Source organism: Leucopleurus acutus, assembly GCF_964270905.1.
Source record: "Leucopleurus acutus genome assembly, chromosome: 1".
Lineage (NCBI taxonomy): Eukaryota > Metazoa > Chordata > Mammalia > Artiodactyla > Delphinidae > Leucopleurus > Leucopleurus acutus.
Window position 1 is genome coordinate 190,926,299 of NC_139142.1, and position 22,351 is coordinate 190,948,649.

At 45.2% G+C, this 22,351-nt stretch overlaps 1 protein-coding gene across 1 annotated transcript in view; it reads right to left on the reverse strand.

The window, feature by feature from the left end:
- Window positions 1-542: 542 nt before the first annotated feature.
- Window positions 543-22,351, reverse strand: part of PIP4K2A (phosphatidylinositol-5-phosphate 4-kinase type 2 alpha) — a 179,508-nt gene continuing 157,699 nt past the window's right edge. Inside the window, exons 7-10 of the mRNA XM_082846835.1 lie at window positions 14,205-14,318; window positions 5,467-5,710; window positions 3,308-3,411; window positions 543-807 (exon numbers count right to left, since the gene is read on the reverse strand). Coding sequence (XP_082702961.1) covers window positions 727-807; window positions 3,308-3,411; window positions 5,467-5,710; window positions 14,205-14,318 — 543 coding nt within the window. The 3' untranslated portion in view covers window positions 543-726. The remainder of the gene's footprint in view (window positions 808-3,307; window positions 3,412-5,466; window positions 5,711-14,204; window positions 14,319-22,351) is intronic.

Below are 22,351 nucleotides of genomic sequence, written 5' to 3' on the forward strand. Positions count from 1 at the left end.
GTACAGAGAGAGACACTAGGGGCATCAGCTTCCTGCTGGAGGAGGGACCTTTGTCCCCAGACACCGTGAGTCCCGACACCTGAACCAGGATGCGCGGGAGATGCCAGCCTCCTCCGTCCCGCGCCCGGGGTGCAACTATTAAGGAGTGTCAGCGTGCGTGGTAGAAGTGTAACATCTGCAGTAAGTTTTTTTTCCTTTTAATCACCATCATTATTATTATCATCATCATTATTATCTCCATTATTATTACGATTACCGTCTCACATCTTTCAACTCCAAAAGATAAACTGATCCACAGTTTCTCGTGTGGTGCCAACCTGGGTGGTCTGACATCGCCTTCTCCCCTCCCCCCTGCATGTGCTCACTCACTCACTCACTCATTCATCCATTCATCCACAGCTGGAATCAGAGGGTTACTACTCCAAACACACTCTGACCGAAGTCGGTTTCCATCAACCAATCCATCAGTTTTTAAGATGCTCACGTGCGCGTGCGCACGCACGCCCCCCCCCCCGCCCCCCCACATACACACCCAAGTCAGAAATAGCTGGAGTGATGTTGGGAAATATCAGGTAGCTGTTAAAGCAAGTAGTCCCCAAATCAGTCATCTTGGCCTGAAGATGTAAACGAGGAGGTGTGCTTCACTGAGTTTGGTTTTCATTTTTCCTGTGCCGAAGCCACCTCTGTCCTTCCCACGCTCACGTCCGTCTTCGGCCATGCAGGACGTTACGTCAAGATGTGGCCAATAAAGTCCAAAAAGCGCTTGGAATACTGTTCTGGGTTCACGGTGGAGATCTCCGCACCAGCCTGGGCAGCGTGAGAGGAGAGGAACAATGACAGAATTACTATCAGTAGCTGCAGGAACTTCCACTGCAGCTGAATATGAAGCCAGTCATTTTCAAACCTGTGCAGCCTCTACTCGTAACTCAGAATAGCTTGGATATTGGTCTGAATAGCCAAGGCTCTTAGGAATCTGTGTGTGAAAACGAGGCAGAGTCGTAGGACCAACAGATGCCACTGTCACACACACTGTGACTGCTGCCACTAAAAAAAAAAAAAAAAATCCTACCAACCACGTTTGAGATGCTCCCGTCAAATGTGGAATCTGCGTGGCCTACATTCAGAAGCCAAGGGAGGATGCTTCTGTTTCTCAAGAGAGCAGATTGGAGATTCCTTGAGAATGACACAAACAGCAACGTTTGGCCAAAGGGAAACTCCAATGGCAAGGACACAAGGACCGTGTTCATTTTTCAGGACCGAGGTAAGCGGCTGGGTGCTCAGAAATGAGGGGCGACGGCCACAGCAGCAGGGGCGGTGTCAGCTGCCGGGGCTCTTTCCTGGCCCCGTAAGCAGGCGAGACACAGCACTGTGACTGCGTCTCCCCCGGAGGGGCACGGGCACGGGTGCCATCGTCCCCGTTCACAGAGACCTGCTTGGAGCTGGGAAGCCGGCCCCTCGCAGAGGCTCAGTGGGGGGTTTCCTATGACAAGGGCACAGTAGGGCCAGCAGATCCCCCCCAGTTACCAGCCAGCCTCCTGAGCTGCAAAGGTCAGGACCAGAGTTTTACTAAGTCACCAGAGGCTGTTTTTACACACGCAGCTCACAGGAGAACCTGTAATTTCCAAGCCTGGCCTGGGCCCCTGGGATCTCCATGGAGGAGCCCCAGTTTTGAAGGCAGAGAATGGTTCCCAGCAGCAGCTTGACACAAACTGCACCCAGCTTTAGGCCGTGTGCCGTGTCTCGGAGCTGAGCTGGTGATTACAGGGGAGATGCAAATGAAGCCATGTTTGCTACGGCACGTTTCCAGCTGCACGTGGTCTGGAATATCACAGCAGGTTTGAGGAGGGGTGGGAACAAACACGGAGCGCCCCCCACTGTTCAGTCTGTTCACCACAAAAATCTCATCAATAAGCCATTAGGACCCCTTCATCAGCTGGCGGAACTGAAGCGCCAAAGCGCTTCCTCCAGGTCACACACTGGAAAGGTGAGAGAGGATTCTGGCCCAGCTCTGTCCTTGCAATACACCCAGGTGGTTCAACCAGAGAGGAGCATCAGAATTACCCGAGCCTCTTAGAGGCCCCTCCCCCAGCCTCCTGAGCTGGACTCAGAATCAGGGAAAGGGGTGGTGCATCTGTCAGGCACACAGTTTGCAAATGGTGCTCAGAAGGCGGCAGTGCCGACCCCCGTGTGAGAACTGCTGTGTACCCTTCTCTCTGACCGATAGAGGATTCTTAACACGTTCGGTGGGCTGGGTAGGTCGTGGTCCGTGCGCTGCACACAGCGGGCACACCAGAAATAGTTGACGGTGTGACTGAAATATTTCTGTGGCAAGTGGGGTATGGTGTTAGGCTGGTTCCGTTGCTGACACGACAGCCTGTTTGACTTTAAAATAGAGAAAAAGAGCCTTTAGTAGCGGTTGATGTTCTGCTGCGTGTTGGTCGGCTCCACACTCTGGGGAAGCATCTCTCCTGCCAGTGTGAACGAGCCAGGGCACAAGCTCATCCCTGTGGGATGGGGTCTGTGGCCTTCTTGGCGCGCCTGAAAGCCAAAACGGATCCCTGCGATGCAGGCACAGTGCAGACTCACGACTTGTGAAGCCCAGCCGGCCAGGCGGGCCTCACTGGGAGATCTGGGGGTGGGGCTGGGTCCTGAGGAGCAGCCCTCCCTCTACCACCGCCTAGGACGCGATCCTGGCTGGCAAGTAAGCTCTCGCCCTCAGTTTCTTCACCTGTAAGCAGGAGTGCACTGGTTTTCCCTCACAGGCTCGTCCCGGGGACTCAACAAGTTACCATAGGCCCGGACAGTGAGAATTCTGAGCAAGGACAGCAAAGGTGAGGGGTTCGTATTACTCAACTTTGCGCCTGCGCTCAACAAATTTCTGTAGTAGAAAAAATTACAATCTGCGGTGCGGAAAGGAATATAATACTGTGTATCCTGGAAGCATCTGAAGCAGAGAATAGTGCTTCAGTTCTGAACATTTCATATTAAAACTCTTAGTTGTCATCATTTAGCCCTTTTGTCTTTTGAAACATTTTTCGAACAAAAAAGCATCCGTGTAATAGTCTCACGATGCATGTGTCTGTTAATAACCCCGGCGGGTGAAAGAAGAGCCGCGCCGGGTTTAAGTGACTTGGGAGCGGCGGTCCGAGCGCGTGCTGGCTCTGACTCCGCATCAGAGCGTGACCCCTGCAGGGAACCAGAGCCAATGAAGGCCTGTGGGCAGCTCAGGGGAAAGGAGCGGACCTGAGCCGGTCCCTGCACGACAGGAAGCAGGGAGCAGAGAGGGAAACCAAACGGAGATACTTACGCCGTGTTTAACAGTTTTTGCAGCGTGGGCAGCTTTCTTTTTTGCATCATAATGAGTCAGAATGTCAATAATTGCCATAAAGTACACCTCCTTCCTAGGCGAATCTGTAAGGGATGAGAGCGATGATTGTGGGACAGGTGATGACAGCACCTGGAAGAGTGCGAGCTGCTGACGGAGGAAGAGGCGAGGGATTCAGTGGGGCGGGGGTCGAAGGGGTCTGAAAACACAGGCAATAGAGGCTTTTCAAAAGTCTTGCATATCCCTGTGAAACAGCTTAACTTTCTGTCCCCAATTCTCTCTCAATTTGAAAAGTAAAAAAGAGAATATAACCTCAGGATATCACCAGTAGAGGTGCAAGGCTGAGACTGTTTTTGTTAATCTTCATTTTCTTTAGTGATTGTATATTGCTTTGGTATAAAGAAAAATGCTATTTAAAAAATACTCTAAAACAAGTAGAAGTAATTATGCTCCCTAATACTTTCTACCATTACATACTGTTCCTAATGAGCTGTTCACTAATTCTCATTGGATCTAGTATCAGAACTGGATAAAGGCATATATCACCTACAGTACCCATCTTCTACATATTTCCACAAATATGATGCTGTTGCAATTATGAATAATACAAAAAAGTACATTTGACTATATCTGATTTTCTGTGTTGAAGAAACAATTTTGCTGAGCAAAATAAAAAACGTAACAGGCTTCCCTGGTGGCACAGTGGTTGAGAGTCCACCTGCCGATGCAGGGGACACGGGTTCATGCTCCGGTCCGGGAAGATCCCAGATGCCGCAGAGCGGCTGCGCCCGTGAGCCATGGCCGCTGGGCCTGCGCGTCTGGAGCCTGTGCTCCGCAACGGGAGAGGCCACAACAGTGAGAGGCCCGCGTACCGCAATAAATAAATAAATAAAATAAATAAATAAATAAATAAATAAATCTCAAACTCACCTGACTGCTATGCCATGAGACATTTTTTTAAACAATGATGGACCACAATTTTTATTACTCAAAAAATCAGAGGCCTGCTTTTATCTCTAAATTTTTTTTCCCATGTATAAGTAGCTAAGGTAGCATGTAATATTCCTACAAATATCTAATCACCCAGATTTTGAGGATTAAGATGGATCTCGGGCTTCCCTGGTGGCGCAGTGGTTGAGAGTCCGCCTGCCGATGCAGGGGACATGGGTTCGTGCCCCGGTCCGGGAAGATCCCACATGCCGCAGAGCGGCTGGGCCCGTGAGCCATGGCCACTGGGCCTGCGCGTCCAGAGCCTGTGCTCCACAGCGGGAGAGGCCACGACAGTGAGAGGCCCACGTACCACAAAAAAAAAAAAAGAAAAGATGGATCTCACTTTAGAGAAGAGGGCCACAGACACCTTAATGGGGGAAAGAGCAGAGGACAGACACAGCAGCAAATTGGAGATTCTCATCCCACACCCTGGGCCAGCTTCAGCACTCCTGAGAAGGAAAGGGCTGGTAGCAATGAGATGCCTGCCCTACACGATGTCCACAGGGGGTTTGGAGTGGACCACGTAAGTACCTAGCTCAGGATAGACTTGTGACACTTGAGATCCACATAAAATAGAGATAGCTAAGAAAAAGAATATTTTAAACCATTCCTGATATATGGTATGGACATTTACACAAGCATGTGCATATGTGTGTTGTGTATGTACAACACACACTTGTGTGGTTTCACTCTGTTCCCTCAACATCACACAATTCAAGGACCTCATCACATTACAGTTCAAAACCAGAGGTTACAGTTACCTTTAACATACTTTGTCCCGAAATCAATTGATTGGGACTCTTGAGAAGGAGTCTTACGGGGCAGCATGCGTTTTTTTGTTTTGTTTTTTGTTTTTTTTGCGGTACGCGGGCCTCTCACTGTCGTGGCCTCTCCCGTTGCGGAGCACAGGCTCCGGACGCGCAGGCTCAGCGGCCATGGCTCACGGGCCCAGCCGCTCCGCGGCATGTGGGATCTTCCCGGACCGGGGCACGAACCTGCGTCCCCTGCATCGGCAGGCGGACTCTCAACCACTGCGCCACCAGGGAAGCCCCAGGGCAGCATGCTTTTAACCGGGGTGATGATTACCAGCAGATCATGCAAAAAGAAAAATCCAACCAATGGTAAAAAGAGTTGATAGTAACTCAACTTACTTTCATGGCATTTAATTCCATAAACATCGATGTTTGGATCAAACTCGCCGGGAGCCAAGGGCGGTGAGCTGTTGAGCGTATTTCCAGGACTGTCGGGAGGGGTTCCAATAGGGTGGGTGCCGTCGCTCTCCCCCTCCTCCTCTCCGTCGTTCTCTTCACACTCCACTTCTTCCTGTTCGGCTCTCTCCACATCGTGGATTCCCACCAGGAGGCTGTAGTCCATGAGCTTCAGCTGGGCAAGAAACTGGAAGGTGGGAAGCGACATGGTCAGTTATGCCTTAAACACAACCCCAGAGTTAAAGACAGCAAGCTCACAAAAGGGCGGCAGAGGCGAGAAGATTTCCCCAGGAGCAGCCGGGAGCCTCTTTAACGGTGCTGTCACGGTCCCTGGAAGTTTCTCCAGCCAAAGCTGTAGCCTCGCACTTAAGGCTGGCTCAGAGCTAGGATTACCTCCCTGAGATGCAAAGCGGGATGCTGGGAGGGATGCATTTATCACACGGAGGTCGTACTACACCAAAGAGCAGAGAGCATGGCTGGCAAGGAGACGCAGGGAAGAAAACGTTTCTCCGAACAATTAAGACTGGCTAATGGGGAAACCAGGGACCTCCCACGTAGCTTCCAGGGGAGCCCCTGAACGGCTTGTGAAAAGCACTTTGAAACGCAGCACACTGTGGAGGAGAGTATTATGCCGTCCATCACAAATAAGCACAAGCATCAGTGTCCCAGTCAACCAGCAAATGCCTGTGTCTCTGCTCAGCGCTGCCCTTCAGGCCTGCTGGGGGGCTTCCTTCTGACGGAAGCGGGAGCCGGAGACGCTCCTCCATCACCCCCTCCCATGCCCAGCACAGTGCCTGCCCCGACCGACCCCCTTTATCTGGGGGCTCTCTCTGGCCCGTTCCCCTCGCCTCCACTGCGTACCCTGGATGCCCTCCAGAGGTCTGGGCACAGCTGGAGAAGCTGGACTGCCGGGTGGCAACATCTCCCACCCACATGTGTGTAGTGGGTGCAGCGTGGGGCTTGGTCGGGCCAGGTCCTGCTCCGCTTGCAGGGTAACAAGGCAAAAGCCCCCTTGCCCCATCCCTGCTTCTCCCTCTGGGCCCTTGGAAGGTCCCTGGGAAGTGGCAAAGGTTGCATGCTGCCCGAACTTCCCCTTCTGGTCCTTTGGCAAGGGAAGAATTTGATCTGGTCACGCCCCTGCCTAAGACCTTTCAGTGGAGTATCGTTTCTCACAGGGTGGAAACAAACTCTAACACTGTCCTCGGGACCTGGGTAGTTTGGCCTCATCGCCTCTCGGGCCATCTTGAGCCCTGTGCTGGCCTCTGGCCCCCTCACTGCGCCCCTTCACCCCCCACTTGACCTTCAGGTCTCAACTGCAGGGCACTTGCTCACGGAAGCCGGTCCCGATTCCTGCCGGGCATGTGTGCACTGCACACTTTCCCTTAAGGACACCTGGTTTAGCTGCACACTCATTAGATGACTTGAGTAACTTCTATCTTCCCCAAACAGCGCAGCCCCGTGAGGACCGGGGCTCTGGCCGATTTTGCCCTTGAAACTGCCATTATTAGTCAAATCCATCTCACCTGCCTTCACTAATCAAGGTCTTTTAAGACTTGCATGTCCTCCAAGGGGCACGTAGCCTAAACAATGATATCTGTCTGCCCAGCTGCTTTCTAGAAACTTGGAGTCAGCTGTGTCTAGTTTGAGCTGAGTTGGTTGAGATTGGATAGGAACACTGACCCTCCAACTGGGCATGCGTGAGGGTCTTTTCACACGTGCAGAGGATGGAAAGCTCCACCCTTGGATCGCGCAGAGGCCAGTAGCCTAGTTAAATCCGTGCAGAAAGACGACTCCCCTACCTTTTCCCAGTCGCCTTTCCTCACGCTCCCCGGGCCTCAGGCAGCGCCGCTGCTGCTTGTCCCATAAACACCTCGAGCCCCTTGCCTTGGGGAGGCGAATTTGAGATTTGCTCTTCCCGCTTGGCTGCCTTGCGAACAAACCCTCTCTGCTGCAAACTTCGGCGTCTCTGCGTTCGGCTTGCACGTCGGGCACAAACGAGCCTGGTTCGGTGACACCCTCGCTGCACTCCTAACTCCCAGGTAAGTGATGTTGCTACTTGGTATTTATTGAACAAGAGAACAGGATGCCTGCTGCTTCTTCCCCAGTCCTCCTTACCTCTCCCTAATTTCCCCTGGCCCTTTCCTCTAAGAATAACCACCCGAACCAAATAAAAACGAAGAACAAAGCACCAACAAAAAGACCTTCCTTTGAGACTGCAAGAGGCAGCACCTACTGGAAGCAAAACAAGACCATTTACGATATATCTTTTTTTTTTTTTTTCCGGTACGCGGGCCTCTCACTGCCGTGGCCTCTCCCGTTGTGGAGCACAGGCTCCGGACGCGCAGGCTCAGCGGCCATGGCTCACGTGCCCAGCCGCTCAGCGGCACAAGGGATCCCCCCAGACCGGGGCATGAACCCGCGTCCCCTGCATCGGCAGATGGACTCTCAACCACTGCGCCACCAGGGAAGCCCCATTTACGATATATCTTTGCTCTGCAGAGCAGAATCTCTCTTTAACACGTAGGTTTGTTTGACCTGCAGATGGTTGACCGTACAAATACACTATCAGGTGTGCTTTATGTATGAGAGTACAAAAGGGACTGCCTGTAATTAACCTGCCAAAGGTCAGGCAGGGAAGGGGTGATGACCAGGGCTGAACTGCCACATGAAGTAGGATGGGTCTCCAGGCCCACGTCTTCCCCTGGCACTTGTGCTGCTCTCACAACGTCAGCCAGGCCCAGAGCTCCTTTCCTGGGTCTCTGATCTGTGGTCAGACCACTGCTTAGGCTCCTCTCCCAGTAAGGAAACATTTGTATTCAATAAATAAAAGTGAAGTTAGCTCCCAGCATCACCCACTAAACTATCAGTGAAATGAAAAATGCATCTCTTGACAAGAAGTTGTTCTGACATACTCAAGATCAAGGAAACCAGTTGCAGCCCCAAATGGGGATTATATAAGAAATGGGGATTATATAAATCTTCAAATCTGTGCGGCTGAGACAGAAATGGAAAAGACCAAGGACAGCACAGTGGTTAAGAGTGTAGCTTTTGCTGATAAAGGTGACCCATTAAAGTATCAGATAATCCTAAATAAAGATTTAAAAAAAAGTTTTGGAGTCAGGTGGGCAATTAAATTTTATGTTACTAGCTCTGTGCCTTGATGATAAATTCACCTCTCTGAGCCTCAGTTATTCTAACTATGAAATGGGACACCACCACTAAACTCACAGTGGTGTGGAAAGGATTAGAGGGAATGTAGTGGAGGCCATGAAAAGTGCCTTGCGTGTAACAGCGGACGCGGTTTTATCATTGTCCGTGTGGTTACTGTGGTAAAAACCTTTTTTTCATCAAGTAGGTAACTTAAACATGGGGACGGGCTCGAGTGAGGTGGGCCAAGAGGGGAGATGTGCTAAAGAGCCCATTGACTCCTCAGCTCTTATTGTCATAAAACGCCGTTTAAAATCTCTTCTAAAGCAGAGGGAAACACAAGGCAGCAGCAGACCTGAGATTCTTGCTAGAGAAAGTCCCTGCTGGGCATCACAAAACTACTGTGGGCTGAAGATGACAGACCCCAAAGAGAAGAGGGGTTCAGGGCCCCCTGGAGGGGTCTACCTCCAGCTAACATTAGGAACTTAATACACATTTGCTATTTTCTGTCATCCCTTTAAGCTTCTAACTCAAATCAGTGATTTCTAAATACATAAGATTTCAAAGCATGAAGATTTAAAAATCTTTATAATCTCTAGGTCCCATGGTTTCCTATTTAATAATTATCCACCAGACCTTGATCAGCCTCTTTTTCCCTCAGAATATCCCACCTAATCTGCTTCCTTCATAATTAATTCCTCATTATACCAAATCTGAGCTAGTACCTCCCTCAAGGTTTTTATGAGCCCTGTCACACACAAACCCTTCTAGACAACTGTGGCTAAAGAGCTGTTAATAAACTCTCCTTCGTGTTGTCGTTGGAGAAATGTCTGCTTAGGTGGTCTTCCCAGTTTTTGATTGGGTTGTTTGTTTTTTTGTTGATGAGTTGTATGAGCCGTTTGTATACTTTGGAAATTAAGCCCTTGTCCGTTGCTTCGTTTGCAAATATTTTCTCCCATAGGTTATCTTCATTTTGTTTATGGGTTTCCTTTGCTGTGCAAAAGCTTGTAAGTTTGATTCGGTCCCATTTGTTTATTTTTGTTTTTATTTCTCTTGGCTTGGGAGACTGACCTAAGAAAACATTGGTACGATTTATGTCAGAGAATGTTTTGCCTGTGATCTTGTCTAGGAGTTTTATGGTGTCATATCTTTTAAGTCTTTAAGCCATTTTGAGTTTATTTTTGTGTATGGTGTGAGGGTGTGTTTTAACTTCATTGATTTACATGGGGCTGTCCAACGTTCCCAGCACCACTTGCTAAAGAGACTTTTTCCCATTTTATATTCTTGCCTCCTATGTTGAAGATTAATTGATTGTAGGTGTGTGTTTTCTTTCCTGGGCTCTCTATTCTGTTCCATTAATGTCTGTTTTTGTGCCAGTACCACACTTTTGATTACTGTAGCTTTGTAGTATTGTCTGAAGTCTGGGAGGGTTATGCCTCCTGCTTTGTTCTTTTTTCTCAGGATTGCTTTGCCAATTCTGGGTCTTTTATGGTTCGATATAAATTTTAGGATTCTTTGTTCTAGTTCTGTGGGAACTGTCATGGGTAATTTGATAGGGATCACATGAAAAGATGCTCAACATCTCTAATTATTAGAGAAATACAAATCAAAACTACAATAAGGTATCACCTCACACCAGTCAGAATGGCCATCATTCACAAGTCTACAAATAGCAAATGCTGGAGAGGGTGTGGAGAAAAGGGAAATCTTCTACACTGTTGGGGGGAATGTAAATTGGTGCAGCCACTATGGAAAACAGTATGGAGGTTCCACAAAAAACTAAAAGTAGAGTTGCCATATGATCCGGCAGTCCTACTCCTAGGCATATACCCAGATAAAACTATAATTCAAAAAGATACATGCACCCTGTGTTCATAGCGCTATTTACAATAGCCAAGACATGGAAACAACCTAAATGTCCATCAACAGATGAATGCATAAAGTTATGGTATATATTTATATACAGTGGAATACTACTCAGCCATCAGAAAGAATTAAATAATGCCATTTGTAGCAACATGGATGGACCTAGAGATTATCACACTAAGTGAAGTCAGAAAGAGAAAGACAAATACCGTAAGATATCACTTACATGTGGAATCTAAAATACGATACAAATCAATATATCTACAAAACAAAAACAGACTCACAGATACAGACAATAGATTTGTGGTTGCCAAGAGGGGTGGTGGGGGAGGGAAGGAGTGGGAGTTTGGGATGAGCAGAGGCAGACTATTATATATAGAGCAGATAAACAACAAGGTCCTACTGTACAGCACAGAGAACTACTGATATATTCAGTATTCTGTGATAAACCATAATGGAAAAGAATATGAAAAAGAATATGTATAACTGAGTCACTTTGCTGTACAGAAATTCACAAACAACACTGTAAATCAACTACAATAAAATTTAAAAAAAACTTCTTTACAACAGATTTGAATTTACTTTTTACTAAGTTTATTAACACACTTGTTCTGCTGAATCACCACCTCCCAACACATCTGTGATGCAGGATTAAAATTCCAACCATCCCTATTTCAGTTATATTTAATCGCTTGTTGAAAGCCGTAATAATCCTCTCTTGGAGTACTTTATCTGAAAACAGTCTCATCCTTAACCTGCATGTTATATCAGCAGTTTAGGAGTGTGGCTGCCAGTGGCCTCAAATCCCAGTCTGAATTTAGTAGCTGTGTGTCTTTGAGCAAATTACATAGTGTCTCTGGGCTCAGTTTTCTCATCCATAAATTGGGATAACAGCACTCAGCCTCAAGGAGTTAGAAGAATGAAGGGAGAGAATGACTGCACAGGAAGGACTTACGCTCTACATGCTCTGTAAAAGTTGGCTGCCAACCATCCTGCTACCCGCAGTGCCCCCTCCCCTCCCCACCGCCGACCCAAGACGTGAGGGATGAGATGGCCTATGATGGGGCGGATGCCACAGGACACAAAGCACAGTTTTGCATTGTGTGAAATTTGGATCCCAGTGTGAGCTGACGAGAGATAAGCGTGGGCCCTGGTCAGAGCGGACAAGAAGCGGGTCAGAGGGCAAAAGTGACTTCTCACTCTCCGTAGAGTGCTTTCTTCTGGAGAAAAGGGTTCACAGATACTCACGTGTAAAGCTATCAGAACTAAAGTACTTTGAGCGGCATATGAATAGAACAGAATTTCAAACGCAGAAAAAAGCCCCTAGGTTCTAATTTTCCTACAAAAATATTTACTGAGCTGTAGTAAACTCATCTTTTACTTAAAGCATTGAGTCAGCCCCCAACCCCCAAATCCTGTACTTAAACAGGCCGGCCAGCTAAATTAGAAAGCATGGACCTGATGGAAAAATGAAACGAGATTACATTCTAGTCTCATTATCAAGATCAGATGTCAAGCTACTTCACCATAATTACCTGCTTAAAAATTTAATAATGCTTCTGCATGAATTTCAAAACTAGACACTTACCGACCATTGAGAATTTATTAAAATGAAAGAACGCCTTATGCCCTGCCTCCAGTTCAACAAAACAGCTAAGTGCGAGAGCCATGGATGGGGTTAAAATTATCCAAATCCTCTAATCAAGACACTGTTAGAGACAGTGAAAGGGCGAAGAGAATCCTTGTGTAATTCAACTGTAAATTTGAACGGCTTCAGTTACATTGTTTGTGGGGTCTAAATATCATAGTAATATACAGCCGACAGAAAAGATGAAAACCATCTTTCCAGCAGATCAGATAACCCTAAGGCCTATTTACCATAATTGCTAAAACAATATGATTCTTGGGATCAAAGACTTGCAGAATAATGAGTAAAATTCTCAAAGAGCATGTCTACCTGTGTCACTTTGTTATCAGATCAAGTTGACCCCAAAGTAAAAGGGAAATACTTAGCTAATATGCATTTTAATAAAAACCACTGACAACTGAGGAAAAATAAATGCTTAATAATGAGAAACTGGAGAAAAACTTTTTAAAAAAAGACACTTGTATCCTTCATAAATAACCAATATCTAGGTTCTAATCAAAGCATATACATGATGTAGGTTAAAGTGCAAAAAAATTTCTTAAAATAATTTATAACCTAAAAATAATCATGAACTAATTTGGTCAGTCTGCATGTCTTGCAATGAAATATGTTAGAAGATTAAAAAGACTGCTTCTACCCTCATGGGGGATATAATCTAATCCATGACATGTGTTCTTCGGCCCAAGTCATTTTGTTTGGGTTCTTTTTTTTTTTGGCCATGTGGCTGGGCTTGCCGGGGGGTGGCGTCTTATTTCCCTGACCCAGGTTCCCTGATGGAACCTGGGCCCCGGCAGTGAAAGAACCGAGTCCTAACCACTGGACCGCCAGGGAACTCCCAAGTCATTTTGTTTTTAATGACACAGGAAAATCTTTCCACAAAGCCTCTCTGAGGAGCAGATCTGTACTGGTATGTGGAGAACTGTACTTCAAAGTTAAAAAAACCAAAACAAAAACTGCACACACATGAACAAAAGTAACAGCTAAGAGGGCTTCCCTGGTGGCGCAGTGGTTGGGAGTCTGCCTGCCAATGCAGGGGACACGAGTACGTGCCCTGGTCCGGGAAGATCCTACATGTCGCGGAGCGGCTGGGCCCATGAGCCATGGCCGCTGAGCCTGCGCGTCCGGAGCCTGTGCTCCACAACAGTAAGAGGCCCGCATACCGCAAAAAAAAAAAAAAAGTAACAGCTAAGAAAAACATAGCTTAGTAACTGTTTAAATTAGAACTCTCCTTGCACTGTTTTGTAACCTAACAAACTTCAAGAAAAGAACGTTTTTCCTGAATTTATTTCTAGAAGAATTATATATAAGGAAGTTCGGTGGGAGAACTGCAATGCAATTACAATAAATGGAAGACAGGGAAAGGTGTATTTTTAATTCGTAAAACAGCATTTACAAAGAGAGCTCCATTACAGACTCAAAGCCCATTTCCACATAGTATTTTATTTCTCACAACATCCCGCATGACCCTGGTGTCCTAAACTGCCTTTGTGCCATTCCCATGCGGTGGCAAGGCTGTCTTGATGGGCCCAACGTCACTAACTCCACAGAGGCTGGCGCAAATATGAAGCACTAAGCAACTGAGGCTGGGTTTTGCAACACCAAGATGTGGTTCAGATGGAGAAAACCCCGAATTCAGGTAGTTACTATCCACTTGTCGACACGCTGTGCTCTTTGACAGAATGCCCTCAGCCCCTCGGCCCCAGCCCTGGCTGCCGTGGGCAGTCAGTCTACCCCCCTACCCAACAGAGAAGACGGGTACCGGAGGGAGGGGAGACCAGAAGGCGCCGCGTGCTTGCTTTTGTTTGTCCTCTAAAGGGGGGAGCTGCTGAATTGGCACACTTCTCTTTTAAACCAGATCACATGTGAGATATACCTGTTTATATCTGCTTTGGATAATGTACAACATATGTTTTTGCCTCGGTTGCCGATTTAAAGAGACGGTTTTAAGAGCTCCTGAAAACCCAGTACTGCTGACATTCATACAATGGGCCGTCCCTTATACTGAGTTTCTTTTTCTTACCTCAACATCCTTCTTCAGTTTTTCCAGGAATACCTTTTTGTTATTGTCATCAATATAAATCTTTTGACCCTCGTTAATGAAATCATTATCCTTTAAAGTTGGCAGTTCTTTGGCCTAAAAAAAAAAAAGAAGAAGAGTAAGAAAGAAGCTTGACTAAAATCTAAAAGACATGTATGCCCTCCAGTCCTGGAGGTTAAGTTTCCACTCTTGGAAGCTGAATCTGCCCTGTTCACCGCAGAGGTCTTACCCAAGGCAACGACATGTGAGGTGGCTTGAGTGCCGCAAGGGGGCACCAGTGAGCTATGACCACTGGAAGCATTTCCACTAGGAATGGAGGGTCAGGTGTACTCCATATTATGAGGCTTTTGTAACAGATTTCATGGTTTTCATATGAACGAACCTGACTGCTTTCTTAGGTTCACTTTCTTAAAGAAGATTCACAAGAAGTCTCCTAGGTATAGAATTCATACCCTTGGAATTCTTTGTCAGGAACCCTCAATTTTCTTACTGGTATAACTCAACTCCACCCGTCCCTGACAACACACACACTTTTGGGATAGCCTTTGCTGGGTTCGTGTTACAAATAACATGTTGTCTTGCTCAGAAAAGCACCACCCATAATCCTATCTAATTTCTGAGTCAGGGAGAATATGCAGCCAGAGGTTAGCGATCTGCCCTTCTAAGCCTTCCTGCGCACCACTCCAAGAAGGAGACTCTGTTTGCATCTGGGCAATATGGAAGGAAAATGTTTTCTAGAGTAAAGCATATTAAGATGAGAAGTTCTACCCTTTAAAAATAAAGGAGAGGGTAGTGAGCTGGCAACTTAGGCTGAGCAACACAAAGTAATGCGTGATTATCAAAATATGGGTCACAGGCAAGGAAAACAAACCAAAAAACCAGTTTGTACTGCAGCATATAAGATAATAGAGGCATATACCTTTAAAATAGTGTGGATTATTCAACTTCGTGCAACCTGCATTCTGGGAGAGTTCAAAACCCCTCCCCACACCTTTGGGCTGACCTTATAAGAAATAACCACTCCTGCTTATTTCTTCCAGTTGAAAGGAATCCAACATAATACATTGCTTTTCTTAGTATACTAATGAATGCCTCCTTTCCATAGTGTGAACTAAATGGGGAGGGAAAAAAAAAGGAAAGAACATACTGTCCTTCCTGGTCTCCACACTACCTCCCCCTCATTCAGAGTGATTAAAAGCTCACTGGGTACATCTGTCTACTGAACCACCATCCAAATCCCTAAACTGCTCACTTTTTCCTTTCTTTCTGTAAGGTACACACACATGTATGTAGACTACTCACATCTATCTGTACACACACACACACACACACACACATGCATGTATATTATGCAATTCTAAATTAGCTTTGCTACTCATTTTAACTTTGAGAAAATGTGCAGTTTTGTGAGTTTCGAATTCGATATAACTATTGCCAAAATAATTATCCTTACAAAGCAGGTATAGCAAAGCTCAGAAATCCAAAGATCCCATTCAATAAGCCGTTACTGAATGTCACGTATAGAAACATAAAAATGAATAGGTCAACATTTCTATTCTAACGGAGTTTGTAATCTTGTATGAGACACACCAAAGCAAGTAGGTAAGAAAACAAGGCAGCATGAGTTTGTAAGGCCTATAGATAAAGAATACGGTTCTTAGGGAGAGACGGGTCTACTTTCAAATATTTTATGCCGAGTCAGAGTCTGGGGAAATGAGATGCAGTGCCATTCTACACAACAACTAGGGAGGGGCCTGGTAGACTAACTCTGTAAATTCATCATCATTTAAAAAGGTAAAATGTGAAAGAAAACCCTGAATGTGAAGATGGCGTGTTCATGTTAAATGTTTAAGCACACAGACCTGAAGTTCTTTTCCTAGAACTGAAACACAGTTTCACAGTGAATGAAATGCAAGGATCTGAAGTTTAACAAACTCAGAGGCCAGCGGAGAAGCTTTGTCAAAGGTACAAACTGGGGTGCTTTAGAAAGCGCTGAAGCCAGATTTATGCACAAACACAGGAGATGGAGAGGGTCATGATTCTCCAAGCATTGGACAGCTTGGGCATTTGTCTGTTTAGGGGACGGTGGTGTGTGGTTGGGGGCATTGAGGATTAAGAGCTGCCTGAACTCTGCAACTTATTTTGTATGTGCAAGCAGAGCAGGGGAGACGGGTTTTTGTGCGTGGGTGCGTGTGTGCGAGAAACCTGAAGGCAGGGATGACAGGCTACAGACAGCGGTAAGCGACCCGTGTTGGTGATACCAGTCTCATTAATGCAGATGAATGCCATTTCAGGGTCACCCCAGCAGCATTACCTCATGTGACAGGGAGAGTATAATCCTACCTCATAACACTCTGGACACCCTGTACTTTATTACTAGGCTTACTTGTGAATTTCGCAGGCACTAGGGATGAATTTAGATTGGATCAAATTCAAAAAAGGGCAACCAGATTGGTTAAAAGACTTAAGGGCATATTGAAAGGCTCAAGAGGTGCAGGCCGGTCCTTAGGGCAGCTGCTAGAGGAACCCAGCACTGGTCCACCAATGCCCACCCCCCGGTGTCAGCAGGATGGCAGAGGCTTTAGGAGCACAGGGTTTTGGAGACATGAATCCTGAGGTTCCCACCCTCCATCCACCCCTTACTTGCCAGGGGCCAGTTTCTGGACCCCCTCCAGGCCGTTTGCATATGTGTAGAAGGGGGAGACCCTGCTAAGCCCTTGACAGGCATCTATTTATTTAAGTGCATTATCTCATTTACTCGTCGAAACAACCTTAACTCTTACTATCCACACTTTACCAACAGGGAAACTGGGTTAAGTGAGACAACACAGCTAAGGTCTCACAGCCTGGTAAGTGGAGCTGGTAAGCCGGTTCCTGCGCTGAGATGCGGACCCGGGCTGCCTGACTCTTAGTACAACTCGACCTTTAGCTGAATGACTGAGGATTCGACCAAAACCCCTGTGACATTTAAATAGTGAGGCAAGTGGTTAGTGTCGTCACTGCCGTGAGCATTCAGTAATGCTGCATAGAAGATGTTTAAAAACAGAGATGAACTTTTTCTACTAAAAACTGAATGACGAGGATGAAGTCACCTGACAGTAACACACCCTCAAGAAAACCTTGTTGCCTGGCTTCTTAAAAATGTCAATATATCCCTCTGATAACGAGCAGCATTTATACTAAAGACACACCTTTTTTTTTTTTTTTTTTTGAGGGCAACCGTTTTGCTATGAATTAATGAACATCATAAACTCTCGGTGTGACACTGCCCACAAAGGTGATGTCTGCAGAGCAGCACAGAAATAATCGTGGGCAGCAACCGGTCCCACCCTTTGTTTTGTGACACTGAATTACTTGCATTTAGCGGGGAGTTTTGAAAGCGTCAAAGTCACTGGGTCTGGTTCCTTTAATGGGCATCTTTCATACCCTTTCTAGCTCAATGCAGATACGAGCCAGAGGGCAGAGGAAAACACCAGGGCTGAAGACATCAGCTCAGAAACACTTCTGAACTGTGGACTCGGACGCCGGCCTCCAGCCAGCGGTCAGCCACCTTTCTGAAGTGGTCGTAGGTTGAGTCTTCACTTATTAGCTCTGAATTAAGTTTTCCTGGCCAGTTTCATGTAGACTGGCAGCCTCCAAACGTGATGGGGAATTGCAGTACCTCACGTGGTACTTACTGGGAGGCAGCACCAAGGAGGCTGAGGCATGGGATGGGCCTGCTCTTCCTACATGGCCCTCCCCAGTCTGTCCAGCCTGGCCAGAGGAGTGAGGCTGCGTACAACCAAACCCAGGACCAAGGCCAGCACAGCCCAAGTCTAAGGCTAGTTCCCTTTTTTTTTTTTTTTTTAACATCTTTATTGGAGTATAATTGCTTTACAATGGTATGTTAGTTTCAGCTTCACAACAAAATGAATCAGTTATATATATACATATATTCCCATATCTCTTCCCGCTTGCGTCTCCCTCCCTCCCACCCTCCCTATCCCACCCCTCCAGGCGGTCACAAAGCACCGAGCTGATCTCCCTGTGCTATGCGGCTGCTTCCCACTAGCTATCTACCTTACGTTTGGTAGTGTATATATGTCCATGCCTCTTTATCGCTTTGTCACCGTTTACCCTTCCCCCTCCCCATAGCCTCAAGTCCATTCTCTAGTAAGTCTGTGTCTTTATTCCTGTTTCACCCCTAGGTTTTTCATGACATTTTTTTTTAAAATTCCATATATATGTGTTAGCATACGGTATTTGTCTCTCTCTTTCTGACTTACTTCACTCTGTATGACAGACTCTAGGTCTATCCACCTCATTACAAATAGCTCAATTTCGTCTCTTTTTATGGCTGAGTAATATTCCATTGTATATATGTGCCACATCTTCTTTATCCATTCATCCGATGATGGACACTTAGGTTGTTTCCATCTCTGGGCTATTGTAAATAGAGCTGCAATGAACATTTTGGTACATGACTCTTTTTGAATTATGGTTTTCTCAGGGTATATGCCCAGTAGTGGGATTGCTGGGTCATATGGTAGTTCTATTTGTAGCTTTTTAAGGAACCTCCATACTGTTCTCCACAGTGGCTGTATCAATTTACATTCCCACCAACAGTGTAAGAGGGTTCCCTTTTCTCCACACCCTCTCCAGCATTTATTGTTTCTAGATTTTTTGATGATGGCCATTCTGACTGGTGTGAGATGATATCTCATTGTAGTTTTGATTTGCATTTCTCTCATGATTAGTGATGTTGAGCATTCTTTCATGTGTTTGTTGGCACTCTGTATATCTTCTTTGGAGAAATGTCTATTTAGGTCTTCTGCCCATTTTTGGATTGGGTTGTTTGTTTTTTTGTTATTAAGCTGCATGAGCTGCTTATAAATTTTGGAGATCAATCCTTTGTCAGTTGCTTCATTTGCAAATATTTTCTCCCATTCTGAGGGTTGTCTTTTGGTCTTCTTTATGGTTTCCTCTGCTGCGCAAAAGCTTTTAAGTTTCATTAGGTCCCATTTGTTTACTCTTGTTTTTATTTCCATTTCTCTAGGAGGTGGGTCAAAAAGGACCTTGCTGTGATTTATGTCATAGAGTGTTCTGCCTATGTTTTCCTCTAAGAGTTTGATAGTTTCTGGCCTTACATTTAGGTCTTTAATCCATTTTGAGCTTATTTTTGTGTATGGTGTTAGGGAGTGATCTAATTTCATACTTTTACATGTAGCTGTCCAGTTTTCCCAGCACCACTTATTGAATAGGCTGTCCTTTCTCCACTGTACATTTCTGCCTCCTTTGTCAAAGATAAGGTGACCATATGTGCGTGGGTTTATCTCTGGGCTTTCTATCCTGTTCCATTGATCTATCTTTCTGTTTTTGTGCCAGTACCATACCGTCTTGATAACTGTAGCTTTGTAGTATAGTCTGAAGTCTGGGAGCCTGATTCCTCCAGTTCCTTCTTTCGTTCTCAAGATTGCTTTGGCTATTCGGGGTCTTTTGTGTTTCCATACAAATTGCAAAATTTTTTGTTCTAGTTCTGTGAAAAATGCCAGTGGTAGTTTGATAGGGATTGCTTTGAATCTATAGATTGCTTTGGGTAGTAGAGTCATTTTCACAATGTTGATTCTTCCAATCCAAGAACATGGTATATCTCTCCATCTATTTGTATCATCTTTAATTTCTTTCATCAGTGTCTTATAATTTTCTGCATACAGATCTTTTGTCTCCTTAGGTAGGTTTATTCCTAGATATTTTATTCTTTTTGTTGCAATGGTAAATGGGAGTGTTTTCTTGATTTCACTTTCAGATTTTTCATCATTAGTATATAGGAATGCCAGAGATTTCTGTGCATTAATTTTGTATCCTGCCACTTTACCAAATTCATTGATTAGCTCTAGTAGTTTTCTGGTAGCATCTTTAGGGTTCTCTATGTATAGGATCATGTCATCTGCAAACAGTGACAGCTTTACTTCTTCTTTTCCGATTTGGATTCCTTTTATTTCCTTTTCTTCTCTGATTGCTGTGGCTAAAACTTCCAAAACTATGTTGAATAAGAGTGGTGAGAGTGGGCAACCTTGTCTTGTTCCTGATCTTAGTGGAAATGCTTTCAGTTTTTCACCATTGAGGATGATGTTTGCTGTGGGCTTGTCATATATGGCCTTTATTATGTTGAGGAAAGTTCCCTCTATGCCTACTTTCTGCAGGGTTTTTATCATAAATGGGTGTTGAATTTTGTCAAAAGCTTTCTCTGCATCTATTGAGATGATCATATGGTTTTTCTCCTTCAGTTTGTTAATATGGTTTATCACATTGATAGATTTGCGTATATTGAAGAATCCTTGCATTCCTGGAATAAACCCCACTTGATCATGGTGTATGATCTTTTTAATGTGCTGTTGGATTCTGTTTGCTAGTATTTTGTTGAGGATTTTTGCATCTATGTTCATCAGTGATATTGGCCTGTAGTTTTCTTTCTTTGTGACATCCTTGTCTGGTTTTGGTATCAAGGTGATGGTGGCCTCGTAGAAGGAGTTTGGGAGTGTTCCTCCCTCTGCTATATTTTGGAAGAGTTTGAGAAGGATAGGTGTTAGCTCTTCTCTAAATGTTTGATAGAATTCGCCTGTGAAGCCATCTGGTCCTGGGCTTTTCTTTGTTGGAAGATTTTTAATCACAGTTTCAATTTCAGTGCTTGTGATTGGTCTGTTCATATTTTCTATTTCTTCCTGATTCAGTCTTGGCAGGTTGTGCATTTCTAAGAATTTGTCCATTTCTTCCAGATTGTCCATTTTATTGGCATAGAGTTGCTTGTAGTAATCTCTCATGATCTCTTTTATTTCTGCAGTGTCAGTTGTTACCTCTCCTTTTTCATTTCTAATTCTATTGATTTGGGTCTTCTCCCTTTTTTTCTTGATGAGTCTGGTTAGTGGTTTATCTATTTTGTTTATCTTCTCAAAGAACCAGCTTTTAGTTTTATTGATCTTTGCTATTGTTTCCTTCATTTCTTTTTCATTTATTTCTGATCTGATTTTTATGATTTCTTTCCTTCTGCTAGCTTTGGGGTTTTTTTGTTCTTCTTTCTCTAATTGCTTGAGGTGCAAGGTTAGGTTGTTTATTCGAGATGCTTCCTGCTTCTTAAGGTGGGCTTGTATTGCTATAAACTTCCCCCTTAGAACTGCTTTTGCTGCATCCCACAGGTTTTGGGTCGTTGTGTCTCCATTGTCATTTGTTTCTAGGTATTTTTTGGCTAGTTCCCTTTTGCAGGAAGTGATTGTACTAGGGTGGGTTGGACTCAAAATGGCATTCATCTCTACTAATGTGATGTGTCAATGTACAAACACAGCTAAAGGCATAAGCAGAGCGATGTCAGTCCCCCTGCAACCGAGCTATCCTTATTTTGTTGTGTGGATAAAATTGGCAGAGTGAATATCCCTGGCACTTTCAATGCTGGGGGATGCCAGACCCCACGTAGATTCAGTATGGCCCAGATTTCTACTTGGGACACTGAAGCATGAGCTTCTGAGCACAGACTGGACCCAGGCCGCCAGGGTTGTATCTCAGCTGCTCCAGTTATTAGCTGTGTGACTTAGAGTAAGTTACTTAACCTCTCTGTGGCTTGGCTTCCTCATCTTTAAATGGGGGTTAGCAAACCACACTGTTGTGAGGACTATACCCATTCATACACCTAAAAAGCTTAGGGCCCTGCTTGCCATGTAGAGAGTTATATATAAATGTTCTTGTTATTTGCTGGTCATATTCTCAAGTATGGCGTGTGTATCTAGAGAAAAGTTCATCACTGATAAATTCAGAGCAAGATTTTTTTTTAAGTTGCATATTTTTAAAGCACATTTAACACTTTTATAATAGTTGGGGTGTTTAGACCCAGCTGCTAGGCAATAGATAGGCAACCTCAGTTTCCTCATCTATATAGTGGAATATTAATAATACCTATCCAGTAGGGTTAGCGTGTGAATGAAATGACAGTGCTTGGCAATGAGAACTCACTAGATATTAGTTTGCGTCTTAGTTACACATTAGCTTTGACCGTGACCAATACTGTTACATAGTGTTTCGAACTACTAAAGAATACAGACTTGCCCATCGTCTTCTAGCCTTCCTGATTTTCTAAAAGAAGTAGGCTCTTTAAATTTGGG